The sequence below is a fragment of the Erythrolamprus reginae genome, chromosome 2 (genome assembly GCF_031021105.1).
Source record: "Erythrolamprus reginae isolate rEryReg1 chromosome 2, rEryReg1.hap1, whole genome shotgun sequence".
Lineage (NCBI taxonomy): Eukaryota > Metazoa > Chordata > Lepidosauria > Squamata > Dipsadidae > Erythrolamprus > Erythrolamprus reginae.
The window spans coordinates 115,191,212-115,204,328 of NC_091951.1; the positions used below are offsets into that span (position 1 = coordinate 115,191,212).

Consider the following 13,117-nt stretch of genomic DNA (forward strand, 5'->3'; position numbering starts at 1 on the left):
CCCTTTCCTTGGTCTGCGAAGCTGGAAAAGTTAGGGACCACTGTGCTAAAGAACCCCATTCTAAAAGAAAAATATTATATCTCAGAGCCAGATCATCTTGCCATGAACTTTTTATGCATCCCAATACCAGTGATGATAACTAAGTGCTGCATCTTTCACTTTTTACACATCACTTCCAATATCTCTAAGAACTCTAGATTTCAATTTGCATTTAAATATGATTTTATCAATAAAATATTGGGGGGGGGGGAGGACCAGGAGAATTCAGCTCAGTGCCACAGACATGTTTATTGTATTATCATCAACCGTATCATTCTTCTGGACTGAGTGGAAGACACTGAATTATAGTAATTTCAGTCACTTTCACCTGACTTTGTTCCATCTTGTTTCCTGTATTATTTACTTTTAACCTTTGATGACAGGAAGTTCTGTATTTCTTCTTTCCTCCACTTAACAAAAGGAATGATGGAGGCAATATTTGAGATCTTGTATCAGCAATGGATTGTACAGTATAAGGGCTAAAAACTAAAGCTGAATCCTTGCCAAATTTCTAAAATTTTATTATATATGCAACTCAGAGTGGATATTACATAGCCTCTATATGTTGATGAGCTAGTATAATTTCAAGGAACTCCAGTCTGCATTGTCAGAACAAAGAAGTTAGAATAACTTTATTGTCACTTTGAATGTACACTGATTGGCATACATTAAGATGAAAATTCATTGCATATAGCTCCTAAAAGGTCACCACCTCCAATATTCACTACATAAACATGACTAAAAAAATAAACAAACGAATAAATACAAAATTACACATATACCCACATATAATATATGCACTGGATATGGAGCTACTATGGAAATGTTCCCTAATTGTTAGTTCAAATACAGGTGGAAGGTTGCAAATTGAGTCAGAACTTCTAGATCTGGCAATAAGAAGTACATCTTGTCATGCCTTGAACTTCAGGCTAGTTTCTGAATGAAACGAGTGACAGGGTTGACCTTTTCAGGCACAAATGACATGATGGCTGGCTCACATGAGCCTCCTCCAAAGTTATGTTTGTCATCTCAAAACTTTATTCAAGTGCTCTCTGATGAAAAAAAGACATGCAGTAACTGCAAGGTCTTGTCTATTGTGGCATCTTGCATTTGGATTGGTCTTCTCAGGTGCTTCAGTATGAGAATTGGCCAGTCTGATTTCAGTATCAGACTAAGCCTTTCTCATTGCTTATTTTTCTAGTTTATCAGCTAGCTGGTTTTAATCTGGTAGTTTTTACTATACTCCACGGTTTTTGCAGTTTCATTTTATAGTCTTCTGCTGTATTGTGTTGTGCAATTATATTTATGCTTTTATCATTGTTGCATTTGTTTTATGATTTCCAAAGCTACCCTGAGACTCCAGTGCCTGCAAGAAAGCATATAAATCTTTACATAAATAATAATAGGATGAAAATGTCATTCTGAGAGATATTGTCTGACATCATTCAGCAATCTATAATATCTTTTTAGAGTTTCCCATGTTAATCCCAGAAGCCATGCACCTTCCATCTAAAATCAAGAGTTTTTGCGAAGTAAAGAACAGCTGTTAGAGAGATATGTTTTCATTTACCCAACTATCCTAGGGAAAAGTACAAAGAATTAATGTGAGAATGTACAATAAAGCATCTTCCGGAGTTACAACCAGATCAGACACAAATTATTCTACTTTCACACATAGTACCTAGAAGATATCGGGAGAAACTCCAATGCTGGAAAAGGTAGAAGGAAAGAAGAGGATGACCAACAGCAAAGTGAATGGACTAAGTTACAATGGTGATGAGTGCACTGTTGGAAGACCTGGTATATAAGGATGAATTGTCATGGAGAAAATCTACCTTTGTGGTCACTAAGACTCAACCACAACTTGGTGATACATAATCAGTCAAAGATGGCACAGCCACTATATCCCGAATCTTCAGTATGGTAAATATGGGTCATGGGAATTAAGGCTGCAGAAAGATCTGGATGATAACATATTGCTCAGTTCAGCTTTAATGGATTCTGTCATTATAAGAGTATGGTTTGTTTTTATTGAGGAATTAATGCATATTGATTGCTATGATTTTTATAGTGCTATAGTAATGTTTGATGCTTTGGCTCTACAATGAAGAACTTCTAATCTAAGTTTCCCCAACCTGGCATCCTCCAGATGTGTTGGGATTGTAACTTCCAGAATTTCCACTCAGTGTGCCTTTAGAGCAGCAGTTCTTAACCTGGGGGTCAAGACTCCTTTGGGGGTCAAACAACTGTTTCATAGGGATCACCTCAGACCAAATTTATACTATAAATAAATGGAGAACTGAACTAACCCAACTGCTGGGATTCGCACTTTCCTATTAACTAAGCAAACCAGCTGAGATTGCAACTGACCACCATCCAAGTGCAATTCTCTCCAGCAGGAAAACCGAGAAATCCCTTCTTCCCAAAGGCGGAAGATGAGAAAAAGGGAAACACTTCTGAATGGAAGCTCCTCTGGTCCAGTGACAATGCAATACGTCATCGTGTCCCCTTTTCCTCTGAGCACATGCAGTAGCACGGGGCCAGTTCCGCACGGGAAAAATGGAGCGGTGGCAGATAAGCCGCTGCAGTTTATTCCACAGAAAAAAAGTGTGGTGGCGGGAAAGGATTGGTGTTGTACAACCTACATCCCTGTCCCATTAGCCCGCAAGCAGGTTAGAGCGTGTGTGCACTTTTCTCATAATAACTTTTGTTTTCCATGTCCGACTTTTAAAGCGAGTTTCGGGTTTTGTTCCCCAGCGGCGATTATTTGCAGCCCTGATTCTTGTTTGCTGTTTTATGGAGTTGGGTGTGTATTATTTTCCCTTCAATTTTCTTGGGCTACAAGGTCTGTGATTCCTGATTCACATGAGAAAATAATAACTAGCAAAGACAGGAGTGGAAATTCCATGCATCAGTAGGAGTCCTTGACTTTGCCTCCTGTTGTTTGATGGTGGGATAGGCAGTATACATATTTAATAATGTCATGATAAAGGGGACAAAGTTCTGTAGCAACAATACTGTATATTGAAATATAGGCTATAGATATCATGCCTTGCTTAGACGGACTTGTCTAGACTGATCCCTTTGCAGGTATCAATTCATTTAGCGATTGTTCGAAGTTAAAAGAAGTGAATGATGACCATTTTTCATATTTATGGCTATTGCAGCATTCCAATGGACATGTGGTCAAAATTCAGACAATTGTCAGTTGCCAACTGTCTGAATGGTTGTCCCAAAGGTGTTTTTCCAAGAGGCAACTGGACTTTTCTTTTCCTTGAAGACATTTTGCTTCTAATCCAAGAATCCATTCACTTCTCATCCATTCTTTAGTTCTGACTCTGTTCCCCACCTTCCAGTCAGCTTCTTGGATGAGAAATGAAACTATATACTGTACAAACAAAAATCAGAAAGTCCAGTTGTCTCTTGAGAAAGCAGCTTTGGGAAAATCATGACCTGGATGATTGAGAATCTCCAACAATATTTATGATGGTTGGAGTGTCCAGGGATCATGTGATTACCTTTTCGACCTTACTGACAAGTGAGGTCAATGGGTGAACCAGATTCACTTTACAATCCTGTAACTAACTTAACAAATGCCACAATTCACTTAACAACTGTGGAAAGAAACATAAATCGGGGCAAAAATCACTTAACAAATGTCTCGCTTAGCAACAGAAATTTTGGACTCAGCTGCTGTCGTAAGTCGAAGACTACCTCTGTACATCAGGTTGGACAAAAGTGTGATAGGTTGTTTCCATCTTTTGGGAAGTGCAACCTTCTGGCAGTTTCCACTTTTCAAAGACCTCAGATTAACAACCAGTCTTACTATTATGGGGCAAATCCCGATACCTGTTTTTGTGACATTGAACTCCCAAGCAAGTTTTGTTCCCTCTCCACCCAACCACAGTTCCCTCTAAGCTGAGCAGTGAGCAATCGCTCACTTAAAAATCATCATCAACTCAGAGTTTTCCAAACCTGCCCAGAAGCCGAGAGGGAAAGAGTGAGAGGGAAGGAGAGAGAGAGGAAGAGAGGAAGAGAGAGAAACAGATAGAAAAAAGAGAGGAAGGAAAAGAGAAAGAAAAAGAATGGGAGTAAGGAAGAGAGAAAGAAAATCAAAATCTACCGTAGTTTGAAACTAGCTCAACTATTTAAGTGGCATTTTGATATTGATAGAGTTGCCCTATTATGAGCTCACTGTTATAGACACACTGTACAGTATTTTATTTTGAAATTCTCTGAGGCAAAACAGGATGGGGTTTTTGTTTGTTTGTTTGTTTATTTATTTGTTTATTATTTCTGTGCCGCCCAGTCCCGAAGGGACTGCCGCTCAGACACTATACTTTTCCGCCCACCCCCCCAAAAAATTAGAGGGAACACTGCACCCAACAGCTCTTTCCTCATCTCTTTCCTCCCAGCTCTCACATTTGCATCCCACAGGATTTATATCAATGGAGCTTAAGGGAAAGGTTTCCTGGGGAACTATGGAATATGAAAGCCTCCCACGCCGGCATCACGGCAGGTTCTGGAGCGCCTTTTCCCCTTTCCCCTTTTTGGTTTGCTTGAGCATAACCATAGTGTGTTTACCCAAAGATTGGGACTAGTAATGATGGTTTGTGGTTTATGATTTGACAACCAAATTTGAAACAAACAGGTGCAATATTTGTAATCCAGTATTTTATACAGTCCCTCTGGTTCTTCTGTGCAAAGCGGAAGAAACAAGGCAGATGATCACCATCTGGATTTTGTCCTGACCCAGTGATGGTGACCAAGATAGCGCTTAATGGACAATTTTCTGGGGTGGCTGATGTCTAAAGTCATGTCTAATGTTTGTAATCCAGTATTATTTGTCCCATACATGTCATCTCATTAAATTATCAGATAAATAGAATTAAGATTTCAAGCAGATAGGAAATACAGATGAAATGTGTATAACATATCCCTATGCTTTAATTATGTTCAATTTATAACAATGAAAATACATCCTGCATAATTTACATAATTTACATTATGATTCATAACAGTAGCAAAATTACAGCTGTGAAGTAGCAACTAAAATAATTTTATGGTTGGAGGTCACAACATGAGGAATTGTATATTAAGGGGTCGCAGCATTATAAAGGTTGAGAACCACTGCTTTTAGAGGGAATTTTCTCACTATAGCTAGAGGGCACCAAACTGGGGGATTCTGTTTTAATCTTTCTGAAATATCTGTTTTGAAACATCTGTTTTGGTTACTTCAATAGCAAAGATATTTTCTGTATCAAACATACCTACATTTATGATTCTAATTTCTCTTTTGCATTTTAACCTTTATTTTCTTAATTCTCTGACTATTCAAAAACTTATCAATAAGTAAAAATATACATGATTATTAAGATATGAGGAGAGATAGAAGCATTACTGACTGTTTAAATTAGAATAACAATGAATAAATATAATTATGAGAAGCTCAGCTCACTATACAGAAAGTAACCATGCCACTTTGGAAAGTGATTGGTATCAGAGGATCAAGTTATTACCAAGAGTGCAAACTTCCAATAACTTAGTAAAGATTTTCAAAGATGATGAACTCTATTAATAACAATAATAAAAAAATACTTTCTGCATCTATGCACAACTTTTGGCTGAAGAGTTAGCTGAAGCACAGTGTTGTTACTAGTAACTTCCTATTCTCTTCAATATTTATGCAGTTATTCTAGAGGTGTCTATGTTGGAATTCATCTTGACTCGGGAATAGGCAACCCTGTTGGACAGGTGAACATATATCACAGTCAAATGGCTGTGATAGACATGATGTGCAGCATCAATATAGGTGAAATGTTAACCCTCTTAGTCTTCCAAGATGCTCCCTACCACTTTACTGTAATTTATTTTTCCTGGCGCATAAGCTGTCTCATACTAAGTACTGAGTTGCACCCATCCATCATTTTTTGATTTTTTTCTAAGAATATCTAAACAACTTGTGAGATGATATAAAGCCCAGTTTTTAAAAAAAAAATCTGAAAGAAAATTGATATGCAGTATACTAAGATAATGTTATCAACCTCTCATTATAAAAACATTCCAATTTCTTTTTTTTTACATTATTCTATGTTAACATTAGAAATTTAAGTGACAAATGTGGGTTGCTATCAAATACCTGTATCATAATTTTATACTAAAAAAAAATAAACAGAAACTAAAGCCAACTTTTAGTTCCAAAGATATGCCCCATCGACTAACAAAAATTTCAAGAGGTATCCTGGATTAAAATCATGGATTTGATCAAAGTCAAAAGAAGCTATGCTTTCTACATTTTTCATAGGAATATAGACAATACAGTTTCAACAGGTGCAACTTTTCTCATTATTGTATAAATAAGTTTGGACAACTGGTAAATATCACCTCTGACTGGCCCCATCTCCATCTATTCTCTGTCTCCTGAGTCCCAGCTGACCAGGAGGAAATGGGGATTTTGCAGTAACCTTCCCCCTGGATTGGGATGGGAAGGAAGATTTTATAGTATCCTTCCCCTGCCACGCCCACCAAGCTTGGGAAAGATGACTGACTGACCACGCCCACTGGCTGGGAAAGATCATTAAATTCAGAACTGCCTATTTCACTTAATATCTTGATAAATTAACAGAAGACAGCCATTTGCTGTACTGTATACAACATTTTTAAAATTTCAAGAGTAAAAAGTAGAGTAGAATTCATACTGAAGACATAAACAATAAGAACAACAAAATGTTGCAAAAGAAAGCAAAGCTAGTACTAGGTGCCTGGCTACAATCTCACATCATTTGAAGCACTAATTCAATACCATCAGCATTGCCAGAAATCATCATGAGTCAATTGCAAGACTGTTTTACTTGGAACAGCTTACATCCTGCAACAATACCTTTAACACTATCTAATAACAACATCTGCCTATCCCAGATCCTTGAGAAGGAGTTTTGACAGCTGAACAATAATTCCAAATGCAACCAACCCTCTAGCTAACTCTCCTGACCAATCATGATAATAACACCATCAAATTAGGTAAAGAAACAGTTTCTGGATACTGTTGAGTTTTTTCCCCAGTAAAAAAAGTTTAATTAATTAAATTCTGAAGTATGGAAGGAAAGTAAGTAAAATACTGAAATGAAACCAATACTTGAGAAAAGCAGGGATAATAGTCTCATTCCACAGCAGGGAAAAGACAACCAAAGAAAGTTAGCTGAGGGACAAATGGACACAGGTAAAAAATTATTTTAGAACCATTTCCTGATAACAAAACAATCCACTAAGCAATATGTTATATTCCTATTAAAGTATTCATAGTTCCTTGAAAAGAAGGAAAAATGCATGAGTGGTGAAAGGGGGGAGGGCATTAAGAATATGCAGGGCTGCCCAGTGAGTAGGACTATGCTGCTCTAAAGTCCACTGTGCTAGAATAGCAGCTATTATTGGAGCACCAAGGAAGGCTTAAGCTATCATCATCAGGGATTAGAAATGAGTCCCACTGGGGAAGACAGCACCACATGAGACTATGAGTATTTCCATGAGATTTAAAAACAACACTGGTGACAAAAAGTGAGTAGAAAAAAAAGTTTTTGGATGCCAGGTTCAGGAATTCAGAAACAGGACAAAAAGTGCAGGTGAAATGAAGTTGACACAAAAGTGTTGGGGAGGGGGGACAGAGCAGAAGGAAATACTGGAAACGACAAACAATGTTACTAAATGATAAATCAGCAGGTGGGTTTTGTATAAGCAGGTGGGTTTTGCTGGGAAGAAAGGATAATACTGTTAAAAAGCAATTCAACCTGGATTAATCTGATTGGGAATTATAAAAGGGAAAGGGGTGTATTGGGGGAGGTGTGGATGAGAGCATGGGACAATTGGGAGCCACTTCTGGCTTCCAAGTCAAATACTAAAACCTCTAGTATCTTTCCTTTCTGAAATTCCCTGTTTGGAAGACTGAAGGTCCCACCCAGCAACACCAGTTCTCCTGGAACAATCTGCCCAGAAAGCTGAATGTGAGGGAGATTTAGGTGTCCCCCATGACAGAAAGGGAGATGTGAGGAAGAGGAGAGAGAACAAGCTTCATCCCAAAATAGAACAGAAAAGGCCCCAACACATATTTATTACTTCTTTATCATCATCCTTTAGTCACCTGAGTCAGAAATATGATTGGGGGGAGGGGGCGCCCGGGACAGGACCCATGACAAGCTGAAGCCTTATAAAAAGGAACCATCTCCTCTTTTTTTTTTTTGGTAGCTGGGAGCCTAAAGAAACAAGGCTGCCCACCGAAAACGAGGACAGGGAGGGAAGAGGGATGGCGGCATGAGGAAACAGCAGAGCAGTAAGCGACGAGACGCTTTCGGAAGGAATGCCTACCGCAGGCAAAGTGCAAGCCTGTGAGGGAATGCAGGGAAGGCGGGCCAGCAAACGCCTCCGAGGAGGAGGAAGGAAAGCTCAGCCCGCGTATCCGCGGGCGGGCACAGAGGGGCGGGAGCGATTCGGTAGCGGAGATGCAAAAGATGAAGACGCCCCCGAGCAGCCCGTTGGGAACAGGGAGAGTTTGAGAAGGTAAACAACAGCCACGCCCCCTACAGTCCTCAGCTCCACCGCGCAGCTCAATCGCAGCCACTGCCTGTACATTTCCATTCCCGAATCTCTCTGGATCCCCCAGCGGCGTGACTCTCGTCCTTGCTCCCTCCCTCCCTCTTCCCTTCCCCTCCCCTCCGTCACCACGCAGCCCAGCCATCCTTCGCTAGGCTACGGCGCGGCTGCAAAAGCCATCAGCGCCCCAGAGAAGCCGATGCCATTCAAAAGCCCCGTGGGAGGCTCTCCCACCCCAGGCCGAAGACCGCGCCGCTCCTTCTGCTTGCCCTCCTGGGCGCATTGTTTACGTCTGTTGCAGCAGCTTGGCAGGAGCCCCACAACCTCAGCACGTGAGAGGAGCCGATCATGTGGGTGCACCAGCTTCAAGGCAGGCAAATGCTCCAAAACGTGCTGCGTCTCAACAAAAATGAAACTCCCGTCTCCTAAATTGCCGCGCGATCCTCTTTTGCACACACATATATATACACACACACGCCCCCCCACGTAAATTCCCCACATGCAACGCACATTGGTGGTTTTTTTTAACCCTCCAACCCATCTGTCCCGGGTTCGTATTCTGACACCCCTATCTCGGTGTCCTCTCTCTCCTCCCGCCGATAGGTTTTAAACTGTGTCGGGTCCCTTTTCACCCCTCACCCCCTTAAAGACCTTCTGGGGTTACCTCTGCCGCAGTCATTAATCCGAGGAACCGTTTCCCGAAGCTTCCTTTCCTTGAAAAAGTTGTTGTTTACATTCCTGCCGCCTCCCTTTTAAAACATGACTGACCAACATGCGCAATCAATCTCTTAAAAAACGCTGCACATCCCCCCCCCTTTCCTTTGCAGGCGGTACAGTCAGGGAGCAGTAAAACAAATGCAAGGAGGGAAGGGAGAAAATAAGAGAGGAGCTGCAAAAATAAATAAAATAAAAACCCGGGTGGGTGGGAAATTGGGAGCAATCCTCCACCCATTTTTACCTTGGCTGGGCGAGAGCGTCCTCCCAAGAGTTGAGAATCTCCGTCGGGCTACCAAGAGAGGGGTAAAGCGAGAGATGCTCCAGAAATGGCAACGGCTGACGGAATCTCCCTTTGCAAAGATCAACCCGGTACCATTGCGGAGGGGTGGGGGGAGAGAACGACCACCCCCCCTCGTAGGATCCGAAGATGATACCACTCCCCTTTTCAGGAGTAGATACAAAGTAACTCCATAGATGCATTAAAAAAAAACCCACCAAAAATCCAAAGAATTGCTTTCCAGCTGAGATGGCCGCTCTGTGCAAAATCCAGCAAGCCCTGCGTGCGTGTTTGTTTTTTCTTTTTTTAAAAAAAATTCTAGACTTCTTTCCGGATCTTTGTGCAATTTGCGCCTAGGCTTCTTTTTAAAAAAAAAAAAAAATATTGAATCCCCCCGCTGGCGAAGAACGGACTTCTCCGAAGGAGTGTTAATAAACGAAGACTGATGCTGTGGCGAGTTCGCCCCTCTTCCCTCAAATTTCTTCTTTTCTTGCTTGTTTCTCCCTCCCGACGAGCAGCAGGTCCAGGTGCAGCTTGCAAGACGCGGGTCCCATCCCTGATTGTGCTCGGCATGTGTTGCCTCCCACCCCGGCGCACTCTTCGCCCACCCACCCCCCGCTCCCTCCCCTTGGTTTCACCCCCCTCCGGTGCGCCGAGTCCCCATCTCTTGTCTTTCTGGTGCCCCGGGCAGCTTGGGAAAGGCTCGGGTTGCACAGGCTCGGAGTCGGCTTTTTTTTTTTTCCCCTTCTCCCTCGCGCGCTCTCTCTCTCCCGCTCAGGTCACTTTCGCAACGCTCTTCAGCCTCGCGCGCTCACAACAGCGGCGGCGGTTGCACGCACAGATCACAAGAGCTGTAACACTTTCTTCGCTTCCCTCCGCTTTTCATAGACGCGCATACATACACACGCCCCCCGCCCGGTCTCCCTCTCTCTCGCGCGCGCCCCCGTCGCCGCGAGCGCTTTTCACCTCCTCGAAGCTATGCAAAGACGTAGCAAAGCGAAAGCCCGCCGCCGCCGCTGCAACCTTACGAAAAATAACCTTATACTTAACAAAATCTTTTGGCGCCATATTAATGACGTACTTCAAATTTGCCATTTCTTCCTGCGTCAAATAGACGTTTCTTACCAAAAAAAAAAAAAAACCCCAACAACAACCCAGATGAGGTGCAGAGCGCAGAGGGCGAGCACAGGAATGAGGGAAAGGAGGGTTAAGAAAAGAGGGAGAGAAAGACCCTCGGACCGATATTTTTTTAATGGGGGCGGGGCGGGCCATCGCCTCCAAGTTGACGTGCACGAGAAGCGGGGCAGGGGGGAAGAAGTAACCGGGGCAAATGTAGATGGGAACGACACTTGCTCTGCCGCGGATCCCCCGAAGTTATTCGGCGGCGGTTTGTTGAGGGAAACGGGCTCTCCGGGATCACCTTGGGCCGAGATTAAGCTGCCTTTAAAGCACTTGCTTTTTTTTTTTTAAGGAGAGGTGCCAGGCGGGCGAAAAGAGCGGAGCAATGTCGCTTTTCCTCTCCTCACACACACACACTTCGTCCCAAGAAGCCGGGTTGCTAACGTTCCCGGCAGTGTTTCTCTGGGCTCGCTTTCTTCAAAGGCTTCTTGGAAAGCGGCGAGGGAAACGAAGTTTGCGCCGTTTTTGCACAGGAAGAAAAAAGCCCCAGGGCCGCCCTCCTCTGGTTCTCGATTTGACCTTGTCATGCACAAACAATGCACTTCAAGCCGTGTGGCTGGGAGGGTGTTTGTCTTGTTTCCCTGTGGCGGCGGTGGCAACCGAGAACTGCTCCGACGTCCAGCTGGCCACACCCACCGCTGCTGCTTTCGGCAGGCACCGACTTCCAGGAGGAGGGCGATTCTTTCCCTCTGGAGAGAGAGGAAAAGAGCGGGACAGGCCGCCTCACCTGACCGAATCCCGCCCGCTCCAGACACCAATCTCTGGCCCTGGATGGCATCCTTAATCCCGGAACTTTGATAGGCTTTTCTCACTGGCCCCATTCCTTCAGTCCCGGGGACAACTTTTTTTCTTTTCTTTCTAGAGCTTGCTCGGGTTTTGGATTCAAGTGTTACCATTGCTACCAATCACCACTGGACGGACTGGCATGTTTTCTAGCTGTGGAGGATCGGTCTACATGCAGCATGCGAGCATGTGGCAGCTCTTGGAGTTTTGAGTACCCTTGCTGTTTGCAATTTGAGTCCATTCTGTTAAAATCTTCCCTGTTAGTCCTCCTGTCTCTTGGCCTTTGCTCTTTTTTCCACAGTAAAACGAGTGGCATATTGTGAAAACAAAATAAAAATCCTTACAGTATTGCTATCCTAAATTTATGTATTATTATTTATTTATTGGACTTTTATGCCACCCCTCTACAGTACTAGGTACTGTATACTTGGATTTTTGTTTTAATTGAGGCAGATTTTCTGTCAAAAGCTGAGGTGGGGTCACTGAATAATGCTTTTCACAGTAATAATATTTATCTGCAGGAAAAGGGTGAAAAAAAAGTAATGGTATCCATTAACTTATCAAATCCCCACCTTTTTATGTACATCATGATATATGTAAAACGGGTAGGAGCTTTTATTACATGGTTATGGCCACCATTCTGGCTTTTTTTTAAACCACCTTCCCGTAGACACCTTTTATCTCAGGTATTGAAACATAAAAATAAACCACAGTATATAATGATGCCTCGAAATATCTAAAGAAAACTAAACATTTGGAGGTCACAAGAAAAGGAAAATAATTTAAATCAAAATTGGCTTGCATTATATTTAGAGATGACTTTGGACAAATTACATCCAAATTCTAAAACATCGGTTTCCATCAAATAGGACAATAATGGTGGACCTATGGCACAGGTGGCACATGTAGCCATATCAGGGCATCAGGGGCATTACCCTATGTCAGCTCCAGTGCGCATGAGTGCTCTGGCCAGCAGATTTTTGACCTTGGGGAAGGCCGTTTTGTCCTCTGAAGGCTTCAGGGAAGCTTCCCTGAAGCTCCAGAGTACAAAAAACTGTCCAACAAACAAAACAGAAGTTCAGGAAAATGGACTTCTGGTTTGCCCTTTGTGCTGTCTTTTGCACTCCTGAAGCCCCAGAGTGCAAAAAACAGCCCAACAGGCAAACTGGAAGTGCAGAAAAATAAAATTCCGGTTTGCCTATTGTGCTGGCCTGGGGGTGGAGGGTGGGTGGGTGTGCTAGCACATGCATATGCACCCTTTTGGCACATGAACCAAAAAAGGTTCACCATCACTGAAATAGGATATTGAATAAATATCAAGTACTGTATAGTAAAGTATCTTATGCTGCCATGTTGTTGTTCAGTCAATGCACTGTACACATAGATCAGATCTGTGGCTAGGAGTTTAAAATTACTTGATGACACATCATCATATGTTCAAGCTTCTGCCATATTTCTCAATAGAGTGGTCTTACGTGGATTGTGTGTATATGCTTCCTTCTCTATTGTCATGTTCTCATCGTAGGCTGAACAAATAAT

General features: G+C 42.5%; 1 protein-coding gene across 4 annotated transcripts in view; it reads right to left on the reverse strand.

Annotated features, from left to right (window-relative positions):
- The window catches only part of JADE2 (jade family PHD finger 2), a 228,417-nt gene extending 217,866 nt beyond the window's left edge, over positions 1–10,551 (reverse strand). For 2 of the 4 annotated variants that reach the window (XM_070739239.1, XM_070739238.1), the window contains exon 1: positions 9,581–10,207. Coding sequence is in view for 1 of the 4 variants with exons in the window: in XM_070739236.1 (XP_070595337.1) it covers positions 9,287–9,301 (15 nt within the window). In the remaining 3 variants the exon portion in view is untranslated. Of the gene's footprint in view, positions 1–9,286; positions 9,411–9,580 lie in introns of those variants that run through there. The other 2 variants (XM_070739237.1, XM_070739236.1) reach the window with 2 other exon arrangements.
- Between the last annotated feature and the right edge of the window lie 2,566 nt (positions 10,552–13,117).